Source organism: Pempheris klunzingeri, chromosome 22 (genome assembly GCF_042242105.1).
Source record: "Pempheris klunzingeri isolate RE-2024b chromosome 22, fPemKlu1.hap1, whole genome shotgun sequence".
In the NCBI taxonomy this organism is placed as follows: Eukaryota; Metazoa; Chordata; class Actinopteri; order Acropomatiformes; family Pempheridae; genus Pempheris; species Pempheris klunzingeri.
The window spans coordinates 9,899,358-9,920,946 of record NC_092033.1 but is presented as its reverse complement, the minus strand read 5'-3'; the positions used below and the strand labels follow the sequence as shown (position 1 = coordinate 9,920,946).

The 21,589-nt window shown below is 43.7% G+C and overlaps 1 protein-coding gene across 1 annotated transcript in view; it reads right to left on the bottom strand.

Moving 5' to 3' along the window:
* Positions 1 to 21,138, bottom strand: part of pcloa (piccolo presynaptic cytomatrix protein a) — a 50,092-nt gene extending 28,954 nt beyond the window's left edge. The window contains exons 1-4 of the mRNA XM_070853815.1: positions 20,930 to 21,138; positions 17,795 to 18,851; positions 15,105 to 16,142; positions 2,467 to 2,664 (exon numbers count right to left, since the gene is read on the bottom strand). Coding sequence (XP_070709916.1) covers positions 2,467 to 2,664; positions 15,105 to 16,142; positions 17,795 to 18,851; positions 20,930 to 21,138 — 2,502 coding nt within the window. The remainder of the gene's footprint in view (positions 1 to 2,466; positions 2,665 to 15,104; positions 16,143 to 17,794; positions 18,852 to 20,929) is intronic.
* Positions 21,139 to 21,589: the final 451 nt, after the last annotated feature.

The window sequence follows — 21,589 nt, the reverse complement described above, 5'->3', positions numbered from 1 at the left end:
AAAAGCTGTAACTGTTTACAATATTAGAATTAATATTATTTGCCAGCTACTGTACAAGTTCCAGTCTTCATGAATGCAATACATTCTGTCTGCAATCAAAACATTCTTCTGTATATTGCCAATATGGTACAGTATTAATTTCTGCATAACTAACCTCTATATGTACCTAAATATTTTTTTAAATATAGCAGAAATAAAGCAAATAATGACCAAAGACAATCACATAATCCATCACTACTACTACATGCTATATACTATGGTCACCTCAGCGACTGCATCCACATCACTGGGCTTTCCCGGAGGCTGAGTTTTCTCCTCCATGTTAGTGCTCTCTTCCTTCAGGCCTTTGTCCTGCTCACTAACTACAGAGGCAGGTTCTGCTACTGGGACTGAAGCCACTGATACAGACACACCTCCATGTTCAGAAGCTGTCTCTGAAATTTCATCCTTCATAAGTGATATTGTATTCTTTCCTACATCTAACTGTGCACCGCCATCTTTATCACAGGCAGCGCTCGTCTCTGATACTGAAACAGGTTTGGGGATGTTGCTAACAACAGGTTGTGATTCTACTTCTTTTTTGCCAAGTTCTTCTTCCTTCTCTTGTGTCTTGAGTGACACGTTGTCCTCTGCAACTTTCTCGAGCAGTTTCTCATCACTGCCTGTCAGAGCTAACGATCCTCTGTCTCCTTCTGATTGATTTTCAGTAATACTGTTTGTCTTTAGTGAACCAGCCTCTGTTTCATCCTGAATGAGTTTCTCCTGACAGACTTGTGTCTTTCTCACAGCTGTATCTATATGTGTTTGCTTTTCCTCACTCTGTGCTACACTCTCTGCTTCAACAGGCTTTTCTTTCTCCTCTGGCTTCTCTGGCAATGATACTGTCTCAACACGGCTTTCCTCAGCCGGTGATGGCTCATACTTTGTTCCTGGTTCTTCCTCTTTGTGCATCTGTGTCTCCTCTGTTGTGATTTTCTCACCAACAGTCTCAGCTGACTCTATTGTCATTTCTGATTCTTTCTTTTCTACTACAGGACAAACATTCTTTGTTTCAGGAGAGGAGGGCACTGGACTTAATTCTGCATTAACATTCTCCTCCACAGGTTTCTGGTCATTTGCCATCTCAACTGTTTTCTGTTCAGCTGCCTCTTTTTCAAAAACTTTCCCTTCGTCAGCTTTTACCTCAATAGCCCTCTCTACAGCTGAATTCTTCTTTACTTCCTCCTCTTCAAAGGCTTTGCTATTAGATGTTTTAATCTCAATTCCTGTCGTCTCAATGGCCCTCCCTTCAATGCTTTCTTTTTCAACAACTTTCTCATCAGCTTTATTTTCTTCAGCAGTGTCCTTTATTGTTTTATTCTCATTTTCATCAGCCTTCTCAGATATTTTCTGCTTAGCTGTTTCCTCCTCTGGCAAAACCGAAGAATTTACAGATTCCACACATTTTGCTGGTTCTGGTTTTAATTCTTCCTTGGTTTCGCCAGGTTTAAGCACATCAATGCTCTCAATAGGGGCTGTAGGAGCTACTTTGTCTACAGCCTCAACTGGAGGAGGAGCAACTTCTCCGCATACTGGCTTCTCTATTAAAGGTTCAGGTTCTACCCTCATTTCTGCAGTAACTTCATTCTTGACATCAGGTGCTCCACTGTCAACCTCAAGTTTTGAAGTGGCGTCTGTTTGCTTCACATTAAAAGCTGTGTCAGCTGTATCTGATGTGGTTTGACTTGCTGGAGTAGTTTGGAGTTCATCTGTTTGGGGTTTCTCACTTAGCTTCCCAACGTCTACCTCCGTTGTTTTCTCCTCTTTCACATTTGTAGCTGTACAATCTGCATTTGGATCAAGCTGAACAGAAACTTCCTGTGAGACTTCTGGGATCAAGATAGGCTCTGGCTCAACTGAATTTGCCGTCACTTCTGGAAACTTTTCTGGCGTAGGTTCCACTTTCTCATTATCTGTCAGGGGAGCTGCAGCCTCATTATGAGTAATCTTGGGATTTGGCTCTGTTTCTACCTCAGCGGGGACTGCTGCCTTGTCTAAACCTGTATTAGTCAATAGATTTTGTGGCTCACTTTCCACAGGGAGAGAGAGGTCCTCTGTCGCATTCTCAGAGCTGCTCTGTTGTTGCTCAGCTGCTGGTATTTCACTGACAGTTGCACTTTGTGTTTGTGGATCATCGTCAGATGGCCCGATCTCAGAGTGAGGATGGCCGTCTGCTATTCTCTCAGAGCTGTTCTGCTGCTGCTCAATTTCTGGGATTTTAGGAATACTCTCAGCTACACTGTCTGAAATTGGAGCTTCTTGTTCAGGATGGATTACAGGTTCAGCTGCTAATGCTTGTTTTTGCTCTTTTGATTGCGGTGTTTCTTGAGGGGTGCAATCAGGAGGAGGGGCACTACCAGAGAGAGAGGCATCGTGATCAGGTGAAATGCATGCACTATCGGGTGTGGGAATGGTTGAGGGCACTACCTTGGTCTCAGGAGCGGGTGGGGTTAGGTCTGCTGCCTGTACTACAGGTTTGGTATCTACAGCAGCAGGGGCAGGGGTGGAGGAGGGAGCGGGAGCAGATGGTTGCCTCTTTGGGGAAGCCATGGCTGGAGGTGGCGTGTCTCCCAGCTGGCCTGACATGGCTCTTTGGGTCTGACAGTTGAGGCAAAGCCATTCTTTCTGTAAGACAAAGATAAGAACAAATTGTTAGTAATTCATATGAATTCTTTGTAACAGTTTCCTGCAATATGATCTCTAACACTAAATTAGAAAATAAGTAATGGATATAGCAGATTTTTGGAACAAAATGACCAGACAACACTGCTGGAAAATGACCATAAATAAATGAAAATGTATTCTCTGTATTCTATTTCAGATATGTGAAACAAAATGTTTCTACGGAGTCAAAACGTCACTGTGACGAGGCACCAGTGTAACTTCTTCTATTTCAAGGAAAGCTTTTACATTTGTGAGACTATGGGACTAAAGAGATAGGCCCATGTATAATGCATAGTAATGGGACAGGAGTTTACCAAAGCTTGGCACATAGGGTTGGTCGGCCTGTGCAGACATTTCATGAAGCAGACTTAACGGGGAGAATGTGTTTAAATGTATGTTTTCATGATTGTATAACTTGGTGTGCATGCATGTATGCTTGTTTTAAATGTGACTGAATAAACTCTGTTAAACACTAACCTCTTAATTCAACCACTTAAAATCATTTGAGGCTGACAAAAATTTGTGCATGGCTTGTACATTGCTCTCAGTTGCCTGCACCAATGCATCATCAGTTGGACGTTTGCTGGTTTTGCAGCTGTTATTTGAATGAATAACTGACTTAACAGAAAAAAATATCACTGTTATTTTTGACTGTTAAGTCAGTTATTCAATCGAAGAACCGCCCCAACAACAGCATCAGCCTTACAGAGCTCTGGGTGAAGTCAACAGGGAGGAAAGTAAAACATTAATTTGCATATACTACCCACATTGCAAAAATATAAAGCTGGTTAAAAATCAGCAAAGTATCCCTTTAAGTACAATAATTTGACCTTAATTTTCTGCTTTAATTCGCCTGGGATGTCGTCCTTACCTAAATCTAAATACCATCGCTGCTTAGAACACGAAACAAACACACTGGTGGCTTTGCTGTTCTAATCTATCATGTAAGAGTGCTGCTAAATCTGTCCTGTCATGGCTGTTTTATTATTGTTGCATTTTTTCAGTTACTCACTTAAACTCAGGGCTGTAGAGGAACAGATCTAGTCTGAAGGCCCTGCCTGGGGCTTTAATCTAAGAGCTGCAGGTATTATTGGACTTAAGTATCCAGCACTGCTTTGCTTGAGGTGGAAATAAAAGTGATGACAAACAATCAACATGATGAACTCAACAACTATGAACAGTGTACCCACTCATCTACACAATATGGTGATGTTAGATGACAAAATGCATTATGGGAACCACACACACACACACACACCATCAACCATCCTCCACGCTGATGTAAACACCTCATTTCACATTGCGCCAAGTGCTCCAACATTCGTCTGTGACCCCCCCCTCTTGTAAATGCCTTCGCCTGGCTTAACAGGAGGGTTTATGCTAAATTCAGGCTTCAGAGAAGATCGCAGCCTGCATATTAAACCATGCAGCAGACAAGCCACCTCTCTCCAAGCACAGAGAGACAGAAAGAAGAAGGGACACAGGAGGAGAGGGGTGGAAGACGAGTGAGGGAATGTCGCAGCAGCAAAGTCAGGGTAAATAAGGCATGAGCCGCCATGTTTCAGCCTATGCCTAAACAGTAGGAAGCTTACACTCAGGAGAGAATGACACACCTACAAACACATCTCAGAGGATTGCTCCTAACCATAAAAAGGCAGCAAAAATATTTCATCTTCTTCAAACCGAAAGAAGCAGAAACAAAAAAAGAGGATTTTAATATCTGGAAGGAGAGAAGAAAACAGACACATGGACCAATGGAAAAAAACAATATATTACAGAGATGCCAGTGCTCCTTCCATCACTAAGGTTTGCTGACGTTAGTGAGTTATGGGCCTAACTCGACAGAAATCCAGTTAATCCTCAGACATGATGATGGACACAGCACAGATGCAAGTGCATTTCTGTGTGTGTGTGTGTGTGTGGGTGAAAAAGCATACACTATCAGCATGACCCCTTGCTTCCATCCCTGCTGAGAGGACTTGAGATAGGAGTTTCTCCAGCTTGACGGCTTCATCAGTTAAACCAGAAAGAGCAGGCACAGAGAGCCAGAGATGTGGCCGCCGATATGAAAAGCTGAAAACACACTCAGTCAGACAGTCGGTCAGCCACGGCCACTTCAGAGCCAGTCCTCAGCTACATTATCAACACATCACAACAGGCACACTTAAAGCTTTTACTGCTCCCTCAAAAACACTTGGTCAGTGTGTTTCCTACAAGCTCTGTTCAAGCTGGCATGTTAATCTAACTCACTACTGCTAAGTGGCCTCCAATGTATTTCCTACTGACATGGCTAACAGCAATCACCCTGAAAGGCCGTCAAGTCACTGGGTCTGACTTCAACACCCAGAAATCAATCTATTTCAGATGTCTGTACACAGTGAACTGCAATACCCAGGTAGCCTGGATCAATTTATACCTAAGATTTTTTTCCCCAAATAGTACTGAAATTGGTAATTTCATTGATTAGTCAATTAGTCAGTGTACAGCTAGTTTTGATAATGAATGATTCTATGGGTTTATCAAGTGAAAATGCCAAGTACTTGTGGCTTCCAGCATTTAGAATTTGAAGATTTGTTGATGTTCTGTGTAATATCATTGTAAATTTTATAACTGTGGATTTTGGACTTTTGTCAGACAAAACAATCAACTTATCATCAATCATCAACAGTCTTATCTTATCTGATGCTCTTGGCTCTGTGAGGCTGTACTTGGACACAGCGGTGCTTTGAGCTAAATGCTAATGCTCAGCATGCCAGCATGGTCACAGTGACAATGCTAACATGCTGATTTTTAGCAGGTAATATTTACCCAGTTTATCAGTTTGCACTGAACAAGCAGAAATTTGTGTTGATGATGGTGCAATAGGAAGAGTCAGTGGATCGCCAAGAATTCACCATCTGGGCACCATTGATGGCTATCTGCATCAAACTGCATGACAATACACCCACGATAAAACAGAGAGAAAGTGCGTCTTTGATCTGACAACAATGTGATGCAAAGCAGGTGCTCCTGATGCACAATCACAAATAAGGGAGTGATTTCCCCCAAATATCCACCCAATAACTGTTAAGATATTTCGATAAAATGTAAATATGTCAGCCTTATGGTGGCGATAGTCATTAGGATTCACCCTCGGGTCATGATCATTTCTGTACTAAATGTCATGACAATCCGAATTTAATGAACAAGTTAATTAAAGATGCCACAATCATTAGATGCAGCCCTAGTTAGTTGTCTCTTCATGTCTCCTTTTGTCATCAGATAAGATTTGTCATCAGTACCACCACAAACATCACAAATGCCATTTACAGAGGGTCTAAATTAGCAGGAATAGTACGCACTTCTCTTGCAGTACTGCCTTGAACTTAACACTAACGAGACAGGTGTATTTTTATATTTCATATTTTTATATTTCATATTTTTATATAACAATCTTTCCTACTGCTTTCAAATAATGTGATATGCCTTGTGTGCAAGTCTGTCTGTCTGCTGTGATGAGTTCTGCAAACAGCAGCATGTATGATTCATAAAAGCCGGAGAGTCACTCACTCACATCCCCACCTTACAAGGACATTTTCTAGCATCACAGGAGCATGGATACCAAAAAGGTGACACACACACCGGCACCCACAGAGAGTTTGTGACGGTGGTGATGGCATACATGTCTTCAGATGAAATGCATGGAACACCTCAGGAGGAAACGACAACTTGTTCTCTTACTTCCCACATAATATTTCTCAAACAAATACAAACTCATACATGAATGAATAAAGACAGACTGAGTGTGAGTGACTCCATCTCTCTTTCATCTCTAACTTTCCACCCTCTTCAAACTTCCTCCAAGGATGCAGAGGGAAGACAAACTGAAAACCGCAGACAGCTACCAGGTATTAAGACAAGATGGGCTGTAGCCGTATCCATGTTCAGTTATTGTTTCCAACCGGGAGTTGGAGTGTTGTGAAGGTCGGTGCAGCTCTTTGATTAAGACAAGGGATCCTATGAGGCTTTTACCCATCTAAATTTAGATGGAGCCTGGCACTGAGAGTGTGAAAAGAAGAGGATAAAGAGGAAGATGGGACAGATGGATGAAGACAGATGAGAGGATAGAGAGGGAGACAGGTAGAGGAAATGTGACACGCAAGAAAGAAAAGGGTGGCAATCTGGATGAATAGGAGGATGGTGGGAAGGAGGAGAGAGAAGCAAGAGGATGAACAACAGAGACGCAGGGGAGGATAAACTAACCCAATGAAACAAAAGGAGGGAGAGAAAAGGAGCATGATGTAGTGAGGGAAAGGGTGAACCAGTAAAAGTGAAGGAGCTTAACAGTCATTGGAGGTGACTCAACACCAGCTCCTGCCAACAAGCTTAACCTTATCACCCTGCAAATCTGCTAATCAATTGTAAGGAAGTCAGGACATGCTGCAGTTCAAAATGACAGCCAAGACGCAACTTAAAATGTGCAGATGACACTTTAGTTGACGTCACCTACACATAAAGTGGCAAAATGTCCTGCTCTGTGTCCAGGTTGATGCCTGTTGGATTGACTTTTTGTTTTCACTCAGTGTCATTTCTCAATTAAGTCTGAAAAAGTGTAGAGAAATAGTTCAACATTGTCAGTAATATCTTTATTTGCTTCTTTGTCAAGAGTTTTGCTCATAACTTATGACTACAGCTATGTTGGATAGCTTAAGTTAACAGCTTAGCCCCTAACCAAACCATCTCCTGGCTGTATTGAATATATCGAATGGAGAAATACAAGAGTGGCATCAAACTTCTCATCGAAGTCTCAGCAAGACAGCAAATGAGCATATTTTTACAAAAAAACAACCCACTCCCTTAAACATGAGACTGGCCAGCACACTACAGCTTGCATAGAGCTTTGAAACTGTGTCTGTAGCTCATTGGATTTGTTGGTTTTCATAAAAGACTATACAAGTCGAGGAATGTCCCTTCTGCAGCACTGCTCAAGTCACGTTCCAGTGCTAAAAGTAAAGTCTGGAAGTCGCTGCCCTTTTCTCATTGATGAGTGTTGCTGAGTGGCCAACTTAATTATAATGCACTAGAGTGCAAGCAGGACATCCCAGCATCAGCTCCTTTGTAAGCCAAAAAAGATCTTTGTCCTAATAAATGTCCCACTGTTATAGATGTTCCGATCTCAGGTTCAATGTGCTGTGTGCGCCCCTCTCGAGTAATTCATGCTCATGTGTTGATGAAATTCCCGTTTGAATCAAGAAACTAAATGTTGTGCGAATGGCGATCGCCTTGGGGTTGGAGGACTGGGCTTTGGACCAGGAGATTGTTGGCTTCAGTCCCAAAACAAGCAGCAAAACTAAGCAGGGATGTTGAATAAATTGAGTGCTGCTGTCAAAAAGCCTCTGAAATGCACTTTTAACCCTCAGCTGCTTTACTGGTACTCTACTGGTGAGAACCAACATGGGAATGTGTGTAACTGAATATGAGTGACGCAGAATGAACTACGGCATCAGCACAACAATGACAGGTGAATAAAAGTTAATCATCCAATTCTAAATACAAATCTGTCACTCGAAGCTTCTCTCTTGCTCCCTCTTGACAAGAGTGAAGGGATTTATCTGTTGAGGATTAATATTAATATGTTGATTAATGTGGCTGAGTTTTCTATATGAAAATGTAGTGCTTCATATGTTTAGTGTGTGACATTTAACATTTACAGCACTTGGGAAGGCTTTTTTTCAGCTGTACAGCTGCTACATGACAACGCATATTTGATCCGTATTTAATACAACACATACAAGTTATTAGAGGATTTCATTCAGATAAACATTGGCAGACGTGACCTAATTTAATTTAGATTAGCTTTACAAATAAACCAGCATTTTGCCATTAACTGACTGATTATGTAATGTATCATGGAAGTGCTGAACTTGTCGATATTTCTATAGAAAAGTTTATTTAGCAGTTCACTTCTTTTTTTGAAATTACATAGACCACACACACACACACACACACACACACAGAGAGGACTGGAGTTTTCACAATTTCAATGAAACTGCAAAATTGTTTAGAAAATCGCAATTAGATATTTTTGCATTCAACATTACTTGGATTCAGCTACGGACACAAATCAGCCTCGCAGACTCTAATCAAATCAGCACGGCCCCTTAGAACCACTGCTACGTCAGGTTCATGTAATCTCACAAATTCTTGTTTGATGTTACAGTTCTTGTTTCATCAGATGTTTCTGCCAGATGACGGTAAATTCTGCCTATAGGTGCTAATGTGACTCAGAGGCGTGAGTCACGAGTGCTAAAACAAATCACAATAGTCAGGTTGTCGTGGCCTGCACTGCTCAGGGCTGCATGAGCTGGCACCCATATCCTTTGTGACACCCCCCTCCTCTTCACTCCCTTATTGGACTCCTCTCTCTGTCACAGAATCCCCCCTTGTCCCTTCTCTTCTCTGTTTTGGGCCAGTCCTCCCCCACTCCACATTCACATGCAATCAGTCTGTGAGTTTGTTACTCATTTCACCGCTCTCTCCCATTTTTCCCTACTTCGTTGCAGGATAGAAGATGTATGTTTTTCAGCTTGGCTCATGCATGTGTGTATTTGCTGATTTCACACCTCAAAATGTAATAGTAAATGAATAAACAGGGATAGTAATTGACAAGGATCACATACATGTGTCTCACAATCTGTCAGTCCAGCAAATGCTTTCCATCACTCCCTTTACCGTTTTCCATATTCTCCCATTTGGATTAAAGGCACCACTTAAAAAAAAAAAGTTAATTCACTTTCCTGTCAGGTTTTTTAATGCATGGAAATTATTTTTGGAGGTGAAGCCACCTCCTAATCCAGGCTGTGCTGTTGGCTTCACCTACTGAATATCAATTTTTAGGGAGGAATTAGGAGTCAGATACCCCGTCCTCAGGGCCAGAGTCAAAGACTCTCCTGCAGTAAAGTGTGTCCAGGATGTAAATACAACAGCCTGTGCTAACTAGATGAGGCCTGTGCCAGAATGTGTGTGTTTTCAAGTGTCGGTGTGTCTTTGCCTGCCTGCCCTTGCCTCTCTGTCTCACCAGGACTCAGTGCTGGCACTCATGATGTCTTGGCTTTTCTCCCCACTTCTTGGCACCGAGGGCTCAGTGGCTAAAATGTGGCCTTTGCTAAGCATGCAAGCACCAGTAAATTAGAAAGGGGATAATTGGAAATCATTCTGGAGTGGAGCTGGAGGGGGTGTTGTATAAAAAAGAAGACAGAAGAAGTCGTTTGCAGTGCCTGAGGACAGTTCATTTGAATCACAGCAATGTCTGAAACAATGATAAACCACTTGTCATTGCTTGAACAAAGTCCAGGACCTGGCAAATATGGAACACAGGACAATAATCACTTAGCCTGTGTGTCCAACCACTCAGGCATATGAATATATAAAAATAGAACATATACAGTATATTCACACCTCCAAATTAACTAGAATACCTCTCAAACAGACAGACCAAGCATTGCACCCACACAAACACCTTAATGTCTAAAAATACCAACAATTTCAAGCCTTACAAGGTGGCCGTCAGGGGGGACTCTGTGGGTTTGCCTAGTACAGCAGAAAGACCCTTTGAAAGGGGGAAATATGAAAGAGGGAACACAAAAGAGGGAGCGAGAAAGAGAGACTCAGAGAGAGCTGCCCTGCAGTTGCTTGTGTTCTCCTCTTTGTGGCTCTTTTGTGGCTGTGGCTATTTTTGTACACTTCAACCTTCTGGGCAAGTGATGGCGAAGCTGTGAGGCAGCTGGACTTTATGGGCCCAATACAGACCGACCTGGGTTACACACAAACAGGAATCAAACTACGGCAGAGAACAGAGTCATGTCACAGCTGGGTTGTATAAGATGTGAGATGAGCAAACTACACCAAGCCAAAATGTGCATGACAGTCAGATGATACCAAAGGCTGTTACTGTACTCTACATGTACATGTGTGTAGTGTATGTATGACCATGGAGTCAGCCTTTTACTGCCAGTGCAGACTCTGGAGGGTTCAGACTGTAGGTGGGTGTTGTTATTCTGTGGGCACGACCACAGAATAACAATGAGGGACGAGGACACAGGAAATACCATGTAGTGAGTGGGTGTTAGCAAATCAAGCTGCACAGAAGATGCGTAGGACACGGGCCTTCCAACGAAATCATGCAACGCACATACAAACGCACACACACAGCCATCTTTGTTGTCATTTATGAGCACACTGAATTAACGTAGGTTATGGTTAGCGTTAGGCGTGTTGTCGAGTGAACACCCCTCACCTTCACTCCAGCCGTTACATGCCATTATCAAAACTGTACCTTGAACAGATCACCAGGCTGGATATTGGTTATCAACGCCTTTAAGGTATCGACTGAAATAACCAAAGACCAAGTGGTATCCAGTCAAACTATACTTGCATTTGATCGTTTTGTACCAACAAACACTGAACAACACGTTGAACAACACATGGTTAAATTCTCTGTAGAATACAACATACAATACAACATTTTAGTAAGTGAGCTTTAGAGGAGGTGGTACATGGGTTTTGTTATCTCAGGAAAGACCCAGAGTAGCTGTTTTCACCTCTGCTTTAAATGAAATGGTAAAAGTGATGTCAGTCTTTGAGCCTGAATGTTTGAAGGTTTGTCAGCGGATGAGGATGACCTATTTTTCAAAGTCTTGGGCTTCAACTATTTCACTGTTTATAGTTTTTTTTTTCACTGGTTTTCAGGGTCCTGCTGCTGTATTTTTCAAGTTTTTCAAGTTTTTAAGTTGGAAATTAAGGAGTTTTGGAATTAAGCACTTCGGTTGTTAAGATCCTTCCTTATCCACAGCCTTGAAGCATTTAATAATTAAGGCCAGACTATTTGATATATTAGAGCAAAGCAGAAACTTCTGGCAAGTGTCAGCTGCTTACCTGCACTAATGTAGTGGTAAATAAAAGTGTAAATCTCCAATCAAACATCATTATGAACCTAAAAATGACTTAAAATGGTGCACATTTGGTACAGTTAATACTTATGTCAGACTTACAGAGGAAACTGGGCACCGGTGCATTCATCCTACATCACTGTATCTATGATTGGATCTTCGACCGTCGATTGTTATTAACCTTCAAAATTGGACAAAATCAGCTGTGACTCTCACAGAGCTTAGTAAGAGAGGGAGAATTAATTGGTTTTTCCTTGTGTAGGTGATACAGGAGGCAGCTTGCAGCCTCCTCTCTCAGCTTGGATTGTTTGGGCCATGCTTGTTAGCACAGTGATGCCTCTCCCATTTTACGTAAGACGTCTCAGACGAGCACACTCATTACTGATAAGGGCAACATGACATGGAGCCTGAGCTACAGTAACGTCGCTGAGCAGCACTAGACGCAGACACAACATTTACAGACTTTCCCCACATCAAAGGGTGCAACAGTGAGAAAAGCAGAGGGATGGCACCGCTAAGGGAGAGTCTGACACAGAGAAAACACTGTGTTTAAAAGGAGGATAAGCACCAAAAGAACACCGGCATTAAGTGAGGCTCCTCTAGGCCTTATGAAGATGGGAAAAGATTAAAGGATACGGAGAAAGAAGACACAGGAAATGGTGGACAATGATGGAGGACTGTGATAGTTAGAAAGAAAGAAAGACAATGAAGCTGAGTGATAAATCACCTGAGTCTAAGATGAAGCCTCAATAGAAATGCTGGGCTTCCTGTTGCCCTTTAAATCCTTTTAGGAAACAGAGATTAAGCCTACACATGCACACGTGTTGACACAGACACTATGCAAGCACTCTCAACATTCAGAAAAGAAGGACAAGACATAAAAACTATTAGTCAAATAGATCCCCTAAAAATCCCCAAACTTTCACATGTGCAAACACAGATTACAGTGACGAAAAGTCACTTAAACACACAACACACCTACAGTATGCGCGCTCACACCAGCCTGCCCAGTCTGAATCATAACCAACTTACTCAACAGTCTAGCAAATAAACATACTGTTCAGCTCCCACACTAACTCTTACACACACACACACACACACACACACACACACAGTGCACCACTGTCATGCGTCAGCAAATGAACCCCTACTGACATCCGACATTATGACAGCGAATGACACTGAAGCGAGGCACGAGGTATGTAGGGGGTAGATGAGTCAACCGGGGTTTTGTGTTATGTCTCAGGAAGCTTTATTGCACCAGGGGCTGCTCTTTTAAGACTTAACTTGTTCTATTCAGTTGAAGCATCTCATTTTCACCAAATTCTTAATGGTATTTAGTCCTATATGAGTCAAAAATGATTCACTCTTGTACCGATTTCAAGCTGCATCATTCTTAAAAACAAAACTGAGGTGACCGTTCTGGCTTTAAGACAAGATGGTGTTGAAAGGACTAATCCAAAGCATATCCAATTAGAGCATCAGTAGCTTGGATGCCCATCTCTCCAGCATAATTGCATTTTTCCCCATGCTTGGCCTCAATTAAGTGATTGTGCAGTTCAGCTCCTCATTATCCCGGCGAGCGTGTACAATTAAGAGCCACAGAAAAGGACAACAATCTGAAAAACTTAAAAGAACTAGAGTCTTTAATAGTGCTGCCACTACTGTAATGTAATGTAAATGGTGGCCATGTTGTTTAGGAATGCTACTGCAGCAGAGGATGATTTCATCAGTGTCTAACGTGTCACACCAATATAAGACTGCATTATATATTTTTTGTGATAACACAACTTAGTGGGTCAAACTAACAGTCCAGCTTTTCAGTGTGCAGGATACATACTGTACTACCGCTCAGGTCTTTGCCTTTTATATGAAGCTAGCCAGTTAGCTGAGCTTAACCCAAAAACTGCAGGGGGAAACAGCTGTCTGGCTCATTCCAAAGACAACAAAAACCACCTACCAGCACCTCTAAAGATTACTAAATGACGCGTTAAATATTTCTTGTATTACAGACAGAGACGGTGGTACAAGTCGAGAAATAACAGTTTCTCCTCCTTGCTGGTCTTTTAACTAAGTTCACGAGAGTGGATTCTTTCATTTTTTGTATTTTTCTAAAATACTAATTTACTAAAAAAACTACTTCATTAAAAGTAAAGTATATATCTCATAGAACTCAACACTCTTTTGTGAGATTTTTCTCTACCAAACTTCCTTAACATGGATAGGTGCTGTCCATTCCCAGCTCACTTTCACTTGCTGTTAAAAGAAGCCTTTAGAGAGCCAGAAATACTCAGCAGCTTAGTAACGACAACCTTAAACCACCAGCTAAAAAGCAGCCAACACGTGAAGGCTGGATAGAGCTGTTTGTTGACGAACACGTGATTGTGCCCTGAATCGCACGACCATGTCAAGAGGACATGATCAAACTGCAGGTGACCTATGGCTTCAGTCAATTTAACTGTGCCTGGCTATAATTTTCACTAAATGTGTTAGACTGGAGACTATGTGGCATATACACTGCACAATAAGTAGGACACTTCACTTGGCATATCAAGGGAGTGTAGTATATGTGAATATGTTTTGCCTGCATGCTGAAAAGCCACTCAACCGAAAGCACTTTTTGGCCTCCATTCCTGTAATATACTGATCATACACCATAGAGTGCCATCTGTTCTGTGGAGCTCAACACAGTCTTGTGACGTTGCTTCCATATGAGACAAAACACCACGGTAACACCAGAAAACTAGTCCCCACACTTCAGGCGATAAGCAGGCCAAAAGTGTTTGGTTTCCACGTCATCATTAGGCAAGCTAAGGCGATGAATAGACATGCTCTCAAACACACACAAACAAACATACTAGAACCTTACAAGTAATGCAATAATATGATAAAAGTACACTGTCGATTTGAAGAAGGTTGTCCATTCTGTACACACAGCCAAACACTTGTACATGTGAGCAGACACGGTCACACACGCACACATGCTGTACACACATACGCAGAGTATTTAGTTTCAGAGTCAAGTGTCAATTGTTTGGAGTGCTTTGAGATGATGAGATGCATTTAAACAACGTAATTTATCTTCACATTTCTGGCCCCTCTACCAAAGAAAGCTTGATAGTAATGAGCCTGCAATTCTAACATGCAGCATAATTGAGCACATCCATTCATTCAGTGGTCAAACATGTGGAGGTGTTGTTGTTACAATGTCTTTCTGGGTTAAACTAGTGCACTAACTTGCCATCCTCCTTACGGAGTACTTTGCTGGATGCCAGTGGGGGAAAAACACAGAGCTGAGAAATCTGCCACTCCTGATGGTATCTTCACAGTGACCTATTTCAATGAAGCATCTAGAGGATGTTTGCGTTCTATTTATATACGACAGAATGCATAAATTACTGGTATGTGCAGTTGTTTGAAAGCATGGGAAGCTTAGGGGTCATAGAAAACTGTAGTTCTAGTAAGGTTCCTTACCTCTCCTAAATGGGGAGTTGGATTAAATCCACACAGATTGCACACTCTCTTCTTGCACTCGGTGCAAAGGCTGTAGTTGGGCGTGTCTGCTGATCCAAAGTTCAGGTCCACTTTACAGAGAGGGCAGCTCTCCTTGGCTGTTGAGGCTGGAGCAGGCGCAGGTTGGGCTGCTGGGGCCTTCTCTTCTCGTTCCACAGACAGGGTTCTGGGGGGTTTCTTGGATTTAGCAGGTGGGGTGTCGGGAGCTGAGTCCGAATCAGGAGGAGACCCAGGAGGAGAAAACGGGGAATCTGGTGGTGAGCCAGGGTCAGAATCCGGAGGGGAACCTGGTCCAGAGTCAGCGGGGGAGTCTGGCGGCGACCCAGGTGAAGAATCTGCTCCTTTCTCATCCTCTCCAGTGACAATGCTTGTGGCTGAACTCAAGAGCGATGATCCAAAGCTGAACATCTGAGAAGCAGCGGCAGGAGGTTTTGCTGATTCGGTCAACCCTCCTAAACCTCCAAACAACTTCCCAGTCACGGATTCCTCCTGTTTTGACGAGGCCTGCGCTTGAGGCTTCGACGTTTCCATCAAACCGCCGAACCCGCTAAACAGTTTTCCTGTAACGGACTCCGCAGCTTGTGAAGCGGCCGCAGGAGGCTTGGCCGAGTCTGTTAAGCCCCCCAGACTGATACCTCCTAACCCCCCAAAGAAGCTGGACTCCTGTTTGGCCTTAGCTGGAGACTGCTGGGGACTGGATTTGGGCTGAATGGGGCGGCCTGTCTTGGGGTCAATTTTGGGAGATCCTCCCATAGAGGATCCAGGAGAAAGCGGTCCAGGGGAGGTAGAACCTGGGGATTTCTGCCTTGGTGTGGTTGGCGGCGTCAACCCTTGGTCCGTGGTACTCTGCTGCTTTATCAGCAGCTTGCCAGGCTTGCCAGATGCCTGTCTCTGGGGCGAGGGTGGGGCCGAGCCTTGTTTCGGCTTTGTCATGCCAGGGGGATCCATACCTCCCATCGCTCGCTGCATCTGGCAGTTCAGACACAGCCACTCTTTACCCTGCACATGAAACATAAGATGGGTTAGACTTGACTGGAACAAATTTCTGCACAGACATCAGTGGCACATGTAATTGCAGTATATACACAAGTAAGCATGATAAGCAATTAAATCCCTAAATGAACTGTTCTCGTTTGATGTAAAATAAAGCCAAATTCACAGACATGTCCATTAATTTGTGTTTCAAATGAGGTTGAATCCCCTTTTTCCCAGCCGAATTGCTTCTTATAACATGAGAGAATACAAATCTGGCAACAGTTACATAAATACTAATCAGTCAAAAAAAGGCACTGGCTATTTATGTTCAGACAATACTGACATTTCTTGTGAACGTTTTACGACATGTAATTTGTACAATAATGTGTTTGCTTCTAATTCAATTAGACAAAGAAAACTGTTATTTCTGATTGTTTCAATTCAAATAACACAGAGTCTGTAAACCAGAGGGCCATTTTCAACATATTGTTGGCAGAGAGGCAAATACTATTTATGTATCAGTTAGTTCTTTATTTGACCATAGGGACTGCATATGTTAAACTATCATAAGGGGTTGCATTGCATTGTCTTTGTAGTGACCATGCAGCAAATATCAATAACTGTTCCCAAGAAAGCCCGGCTGTCTCAGTGCTCTTTGTTTTGTGTACAGGATATCTCCTTGGTTTCCACTGTGTGCAAACCACAGTGTTTAAAAGGGCCAGTGTTGACAATTTGATCACTATCTTGAACCAAACAATGTGTGTATTTTTATCTGTAACGGTACCTCCTGCATATAATATAAACAGAGATGAGATTTATTCAACCAGCCTAAAATATATACTACAGCATAGTACACTGTAACTCCAGACAGTATGACATTTGTTACTATATTTTCAAAAACAAAGAAAATCCGAAACTGCTCAATTTGCCGAAGAGATGACCTCAACTTTGATCTCTACGGTGACAAATCCCAAGAAGAAGCTCAGGCAGAAGGAACCAGTCATTCTGCTGTGCTGTAATCACGGCCCACCAGCGTCCATGTGTGACGGAGTGTCGTCACAGGCTGGCACAGTATCTTCCTGTGGCCATGACATGAGTCACCTTGATCAACATTCCCTGGGTCCATATGGTCTCTCTGTTCCTCAAATCGTGTGCCACTCTTATGAGATGCAGTCCCTTCGCCCGGCTCAAAGAACGGCAATATGCTGCTAACAGACTGGTGATGGATTCAACGAAACAATTAAAATTTCCGTGTATTATAATAATTGGTCTTATTTTTGGAGCCTTTATTTGAAACACTGTAGGCTTCACTATTTTCCACAGCTTCCTATTCAGCTAAAGAAGTTCTTCTCTCTGTATCACAGAGTAATTTTATGATGGTAAGAAAGACTACATCTTCAGTCTGAATACTGGAGTTTATACGTTTACATGATTACATTCTTGCAGTGTAATGTGAATTGAGAAAACTGACGGGATAATTTGATATTTCACACACAGAAAATTTAATTATTTGTGACTTTGAAACTGTCTTGTGTATGATAAATGTCAGTATACCCAGCAGTGAACTGGATACAGCTGTATATACAAAATGTTCATGCCAATGCACATCATCACAGGACAGAGCAGTTTTAAAACTCTGAAAAGGAAAATAAAAAAAAATAAATTCACTGTCTTACCGCAGAGTCTGGGGGGCTGAATCCACAGAGGCTGCAGACCTGGTTCTTACACTCAGTGCAGTTATTGTAATTAGGTGGGTCCTTAGATCCAATGTTCAGCTTAGTGGTGTTACAAAGTGGACAGAGTCCACCTCCTGGCTTTCCAGCCCCCTGCTGACCAGGAGGCCCAGCACTCTTAGCTGGCTCTCCAGGAGGAGCCCCAGGGCCCGGTGGTCCTTGTTGTTTGGGTCCAGGTTTCCCAGGACTTTGTTGAGGGGGTCCACCCTTTTGCTGGGGAGGGCCACCCTGTTTGGCACCTTGCCCTGATGGTCCTTGCCCTGGTGGTCCTTGACCTGGTTTGGGGGCCTGCTGACCTGGTGGTCCCTGACCTGGTTTGGGGGCCTGCTGACCTGGTGGTCCCTGACCTGGTTTGGGGGCCTGCTGACTTGGTGGTCCCTGACCTGGTTTGGGGGCCTGTTGACCTGGGGGTCCTTGGCCCGGTGGTCCCTGACCTTGCCTGGGGGCCTGCCCAGGGGGTCCTTGGCTAGTGGGACCCTGACCTGATTTGGCCCCCTGGCCTGGTGGTCCCTGTCCTTGCCTGGGTCCCTGCCCAGGGGGTGCTTGCCCTGGCTTTGGCCCCTGTCCCTGTTTCTGAGGTCCTCCCTGTTGTGGTCCCTTGGGACCCGGGCCTTGCTGTGGGCCCTTGCTTGGTGGCTTTCCTCCCTGCTTGGACTCAGGTGGTGCAGGTGCATCTTCCTCCTCATCTCCAAATAGTCCAAACTTGGGGATGTTGACAGAATCCCCCATGGAGGATATGGAGGAGGTCATAGCACTGAGGGGGTTGGCCCCGCTGAGGAAGCTGGAGCCAAACATGCTGGATGACTTGGTCTCTGAATCTTTTGGCTCCTGCCGGAATCTGGATTCAAAGAGGCTGAGGGATGAGGGGCTGCGGCCCGGTGTGGGCTTGCCCGGTGGACCCTGGTTGAAGGCGTCTACAGTGCGGCTCTTACTGAGACCTGTAGGGCCCCTAGAGGCCCCTACCTGCGGGGAACGCTGCTGGGCATCAGATTCTGACGGTCTGGAAAAGAGGAAAATGAAACATAAATAGTTTTAGTTAAAAAAAAAACAACAGACTTAATGTGAACGAGACTTTAAGACCAAACAGTTCTAAAACATACTTTAGGGCCTCGCTCTTCTTCGTCCCCTAATTTGACATTTATTTGCAGGTGATCAGCCGATATTAAAATCACGAAGGCTATAACCTAAATAACTCTCTCTGCTGAATCAATACACACTCATATTGTCTGAAATGATACTAGCATTAGACTGATATAAACACAGGATCTGTCCATCATGGCCGTGAGGCCCCTTTTAAGACTCTGTCACCATTCTGAGTGAAATGGATGCAGAACTAATGTGAACACTTAGAATGCACTTTTGTGTATGTGGTGTCTGCCTACTGTGTTATATGAAGTCCTTTCAACCTATTTGCCATTTTCCCTAGTAATACAAGTTCGCTAGCGCTAGGTCTTTGTGAGCCCAGGCCTTTTCAACACATCAGTGAACATCAGTGAGCTAGCAGCCCTCGAGTGAAGCTGACAGGAAAGTGAATGCCGCTGAATGACATGCAGTGTGGATGACTGAGATAGAGAGGGAAACGCTCAGCTCCACGGGGGGAAGCTGAGACATCTTTGTTGGCTCGAGCTGAGAGGCAACATATACAACCTGCACGCACTGCGGGGCATGAGCGTGAAAGTCGACGTTGGATCCTCGGACACATGCATCAGTGTACTAATGGGCTGATTGGATGATGTTTTGTTATTGCATGATGATGTGTGAATACAACACATAGAACAATTGGTTTCTTAGGCTGCAGTTTGAAAGTCTCTGAAGCTTCTGCCATCATGCGTGAGATCAATTACAATAAAGTTTAATGCTGCAATGAATGCAGCCTTTGATTATTTATTTTTTTTTACAATGAGCAGTGAGTAATACATGACTTAACAGGCCAAGAGCCCAGCAAACACTAGAAGTAGTGCTGTTGCAATGCCCACCGCTGGCCAATCCACTGCAGCGGCTGCTTTCAGCACCACGGACAGCGACGAGACTCTCAAGCCTGAACAGCACAAGATGAAATCCGACTTTTACGTTAAAAACATCAGAAAGCAGCAGGAGGGGGAAGTCTATGAGTGATGACATTACTGCTGCTGTTCTATTTATAGTCATATTAATATTGATGCACCCCTCCCCCCCCCCCACATCTTTAGCTCGGATATAAATAACATTCCTCACCAATTGGAGCCAATTAGCAGTCCAGCACATCATGCCATTGTATCAGATAACTAGGATTCTTTCGTGGTTATGTAATTGGAATTTACATATTGAAGCATTATGGAGGTGATTGCTGAGGCATATTGTTTTTAAGAGCAGATCTCATCTACCCCCCCCCCCCCTCCCTCCACAACACAGCACATCTTCTCTCTTTAAAATCCAATTTAGTGAAATTCAGAAGAAGACAGGCTGATTGGCAACAGAAATAATGTGTTTAGCTTGGTGTTAAGGCGTCGCTCAGATGGAAGGAAAAAAAAAAAAAAAAAAAAAACACACTAGGCACGACGGATTTTCTTACCCAGCAGGCATTTCGGAAATTTCGCACAAATAGTGGAGGTGTGTCTCTTACGCTCTGATCTCACACAGACAGACAAACCACGGAGTCAATTCAATTCACCAAATCGGACTAATTTCACACACTGAACATTTGCAAAGCGATCGCGGTTAAATAGAAGCTTGTGCATCCATGTAAAGAAAGAAAGAAAGAAAGCTAATGAATTGAACGTGCCCAGCCAATATCAGAGCTGCATCAGACAGAGATAGACAACAATCTCTCTCTGCCATGCAGGCCATCAGATGTTAATGATAAAGCATCACAGTGAGCTCAAAGAATGGATTCATTTCTCGGTGCGGCTGCAGAAGAGGATTACACATGGGCGTGAACGGGCTCTCTGCCTCCTTATTGCATCTGAGAGGCTCTCCAAGCGATGCCTCACACATCCACTCGTTCCTCTCTCACGTATCATAGCCTGGTCTGTGGTGGTGGTGGGGGGGTTTAAGTGCATCACATTTTTTTGCTGGTAAAAAAAAAAAAAAAAGCCCTGCCTTCGTGCAGCTGCTGCGCCTCCGGGCTGCCTGCCTTGCGCCCTTGACATCGCCGCGGAGAGCTGCCTCCTCTCCTCCTCGCTGAGTTCATTCAGGTTGACCGGAGTCCCGTCGGGGACCCGGACGAAGCCGCCCTTCCCGTCAGGTGCCAGCCCCTCTGGTAGCCCGAGCGGCCCTTCGCCTCCCTCCAGGCTCGCTTCGTTCCCCATGATCGACCCCTCCCGTCCCCCGTCTTCGGATCAATGCGCGATCCGAGCCCTCTCCGCGTCTTTATGTCCAAAATGCGCAGCGATCACGGTGTCCCTCGGTGTCTCGGAGCATCTCAGATGATTTCTTTTCAGCGGCTAATTTCCTTCCCTGAGCTGTCTGTCCATTTCCCCCGTTTCTCCTTGTTTTTCCGTGTCGCGCATCTCTGCAGCTGTACACCAGTTACCACAGTTTTCCGTGATGGGGGTCTCTGTTTTACTATGGCTCACTGTCACAAAAGGTGGCTTCCGGTACATTTTACAAAATAAAATCCACAAATGCCATCAATGCAGGTGTTTAGTTTGTTTAGTTCAAAAATATCCTCACTAGTCTGCATAGTGCGGAGCCAGAAATTGATAGGAATATAAGAAAATATTCCAACACATCGTAGCTGGATCCCATAATAGGCCAAGA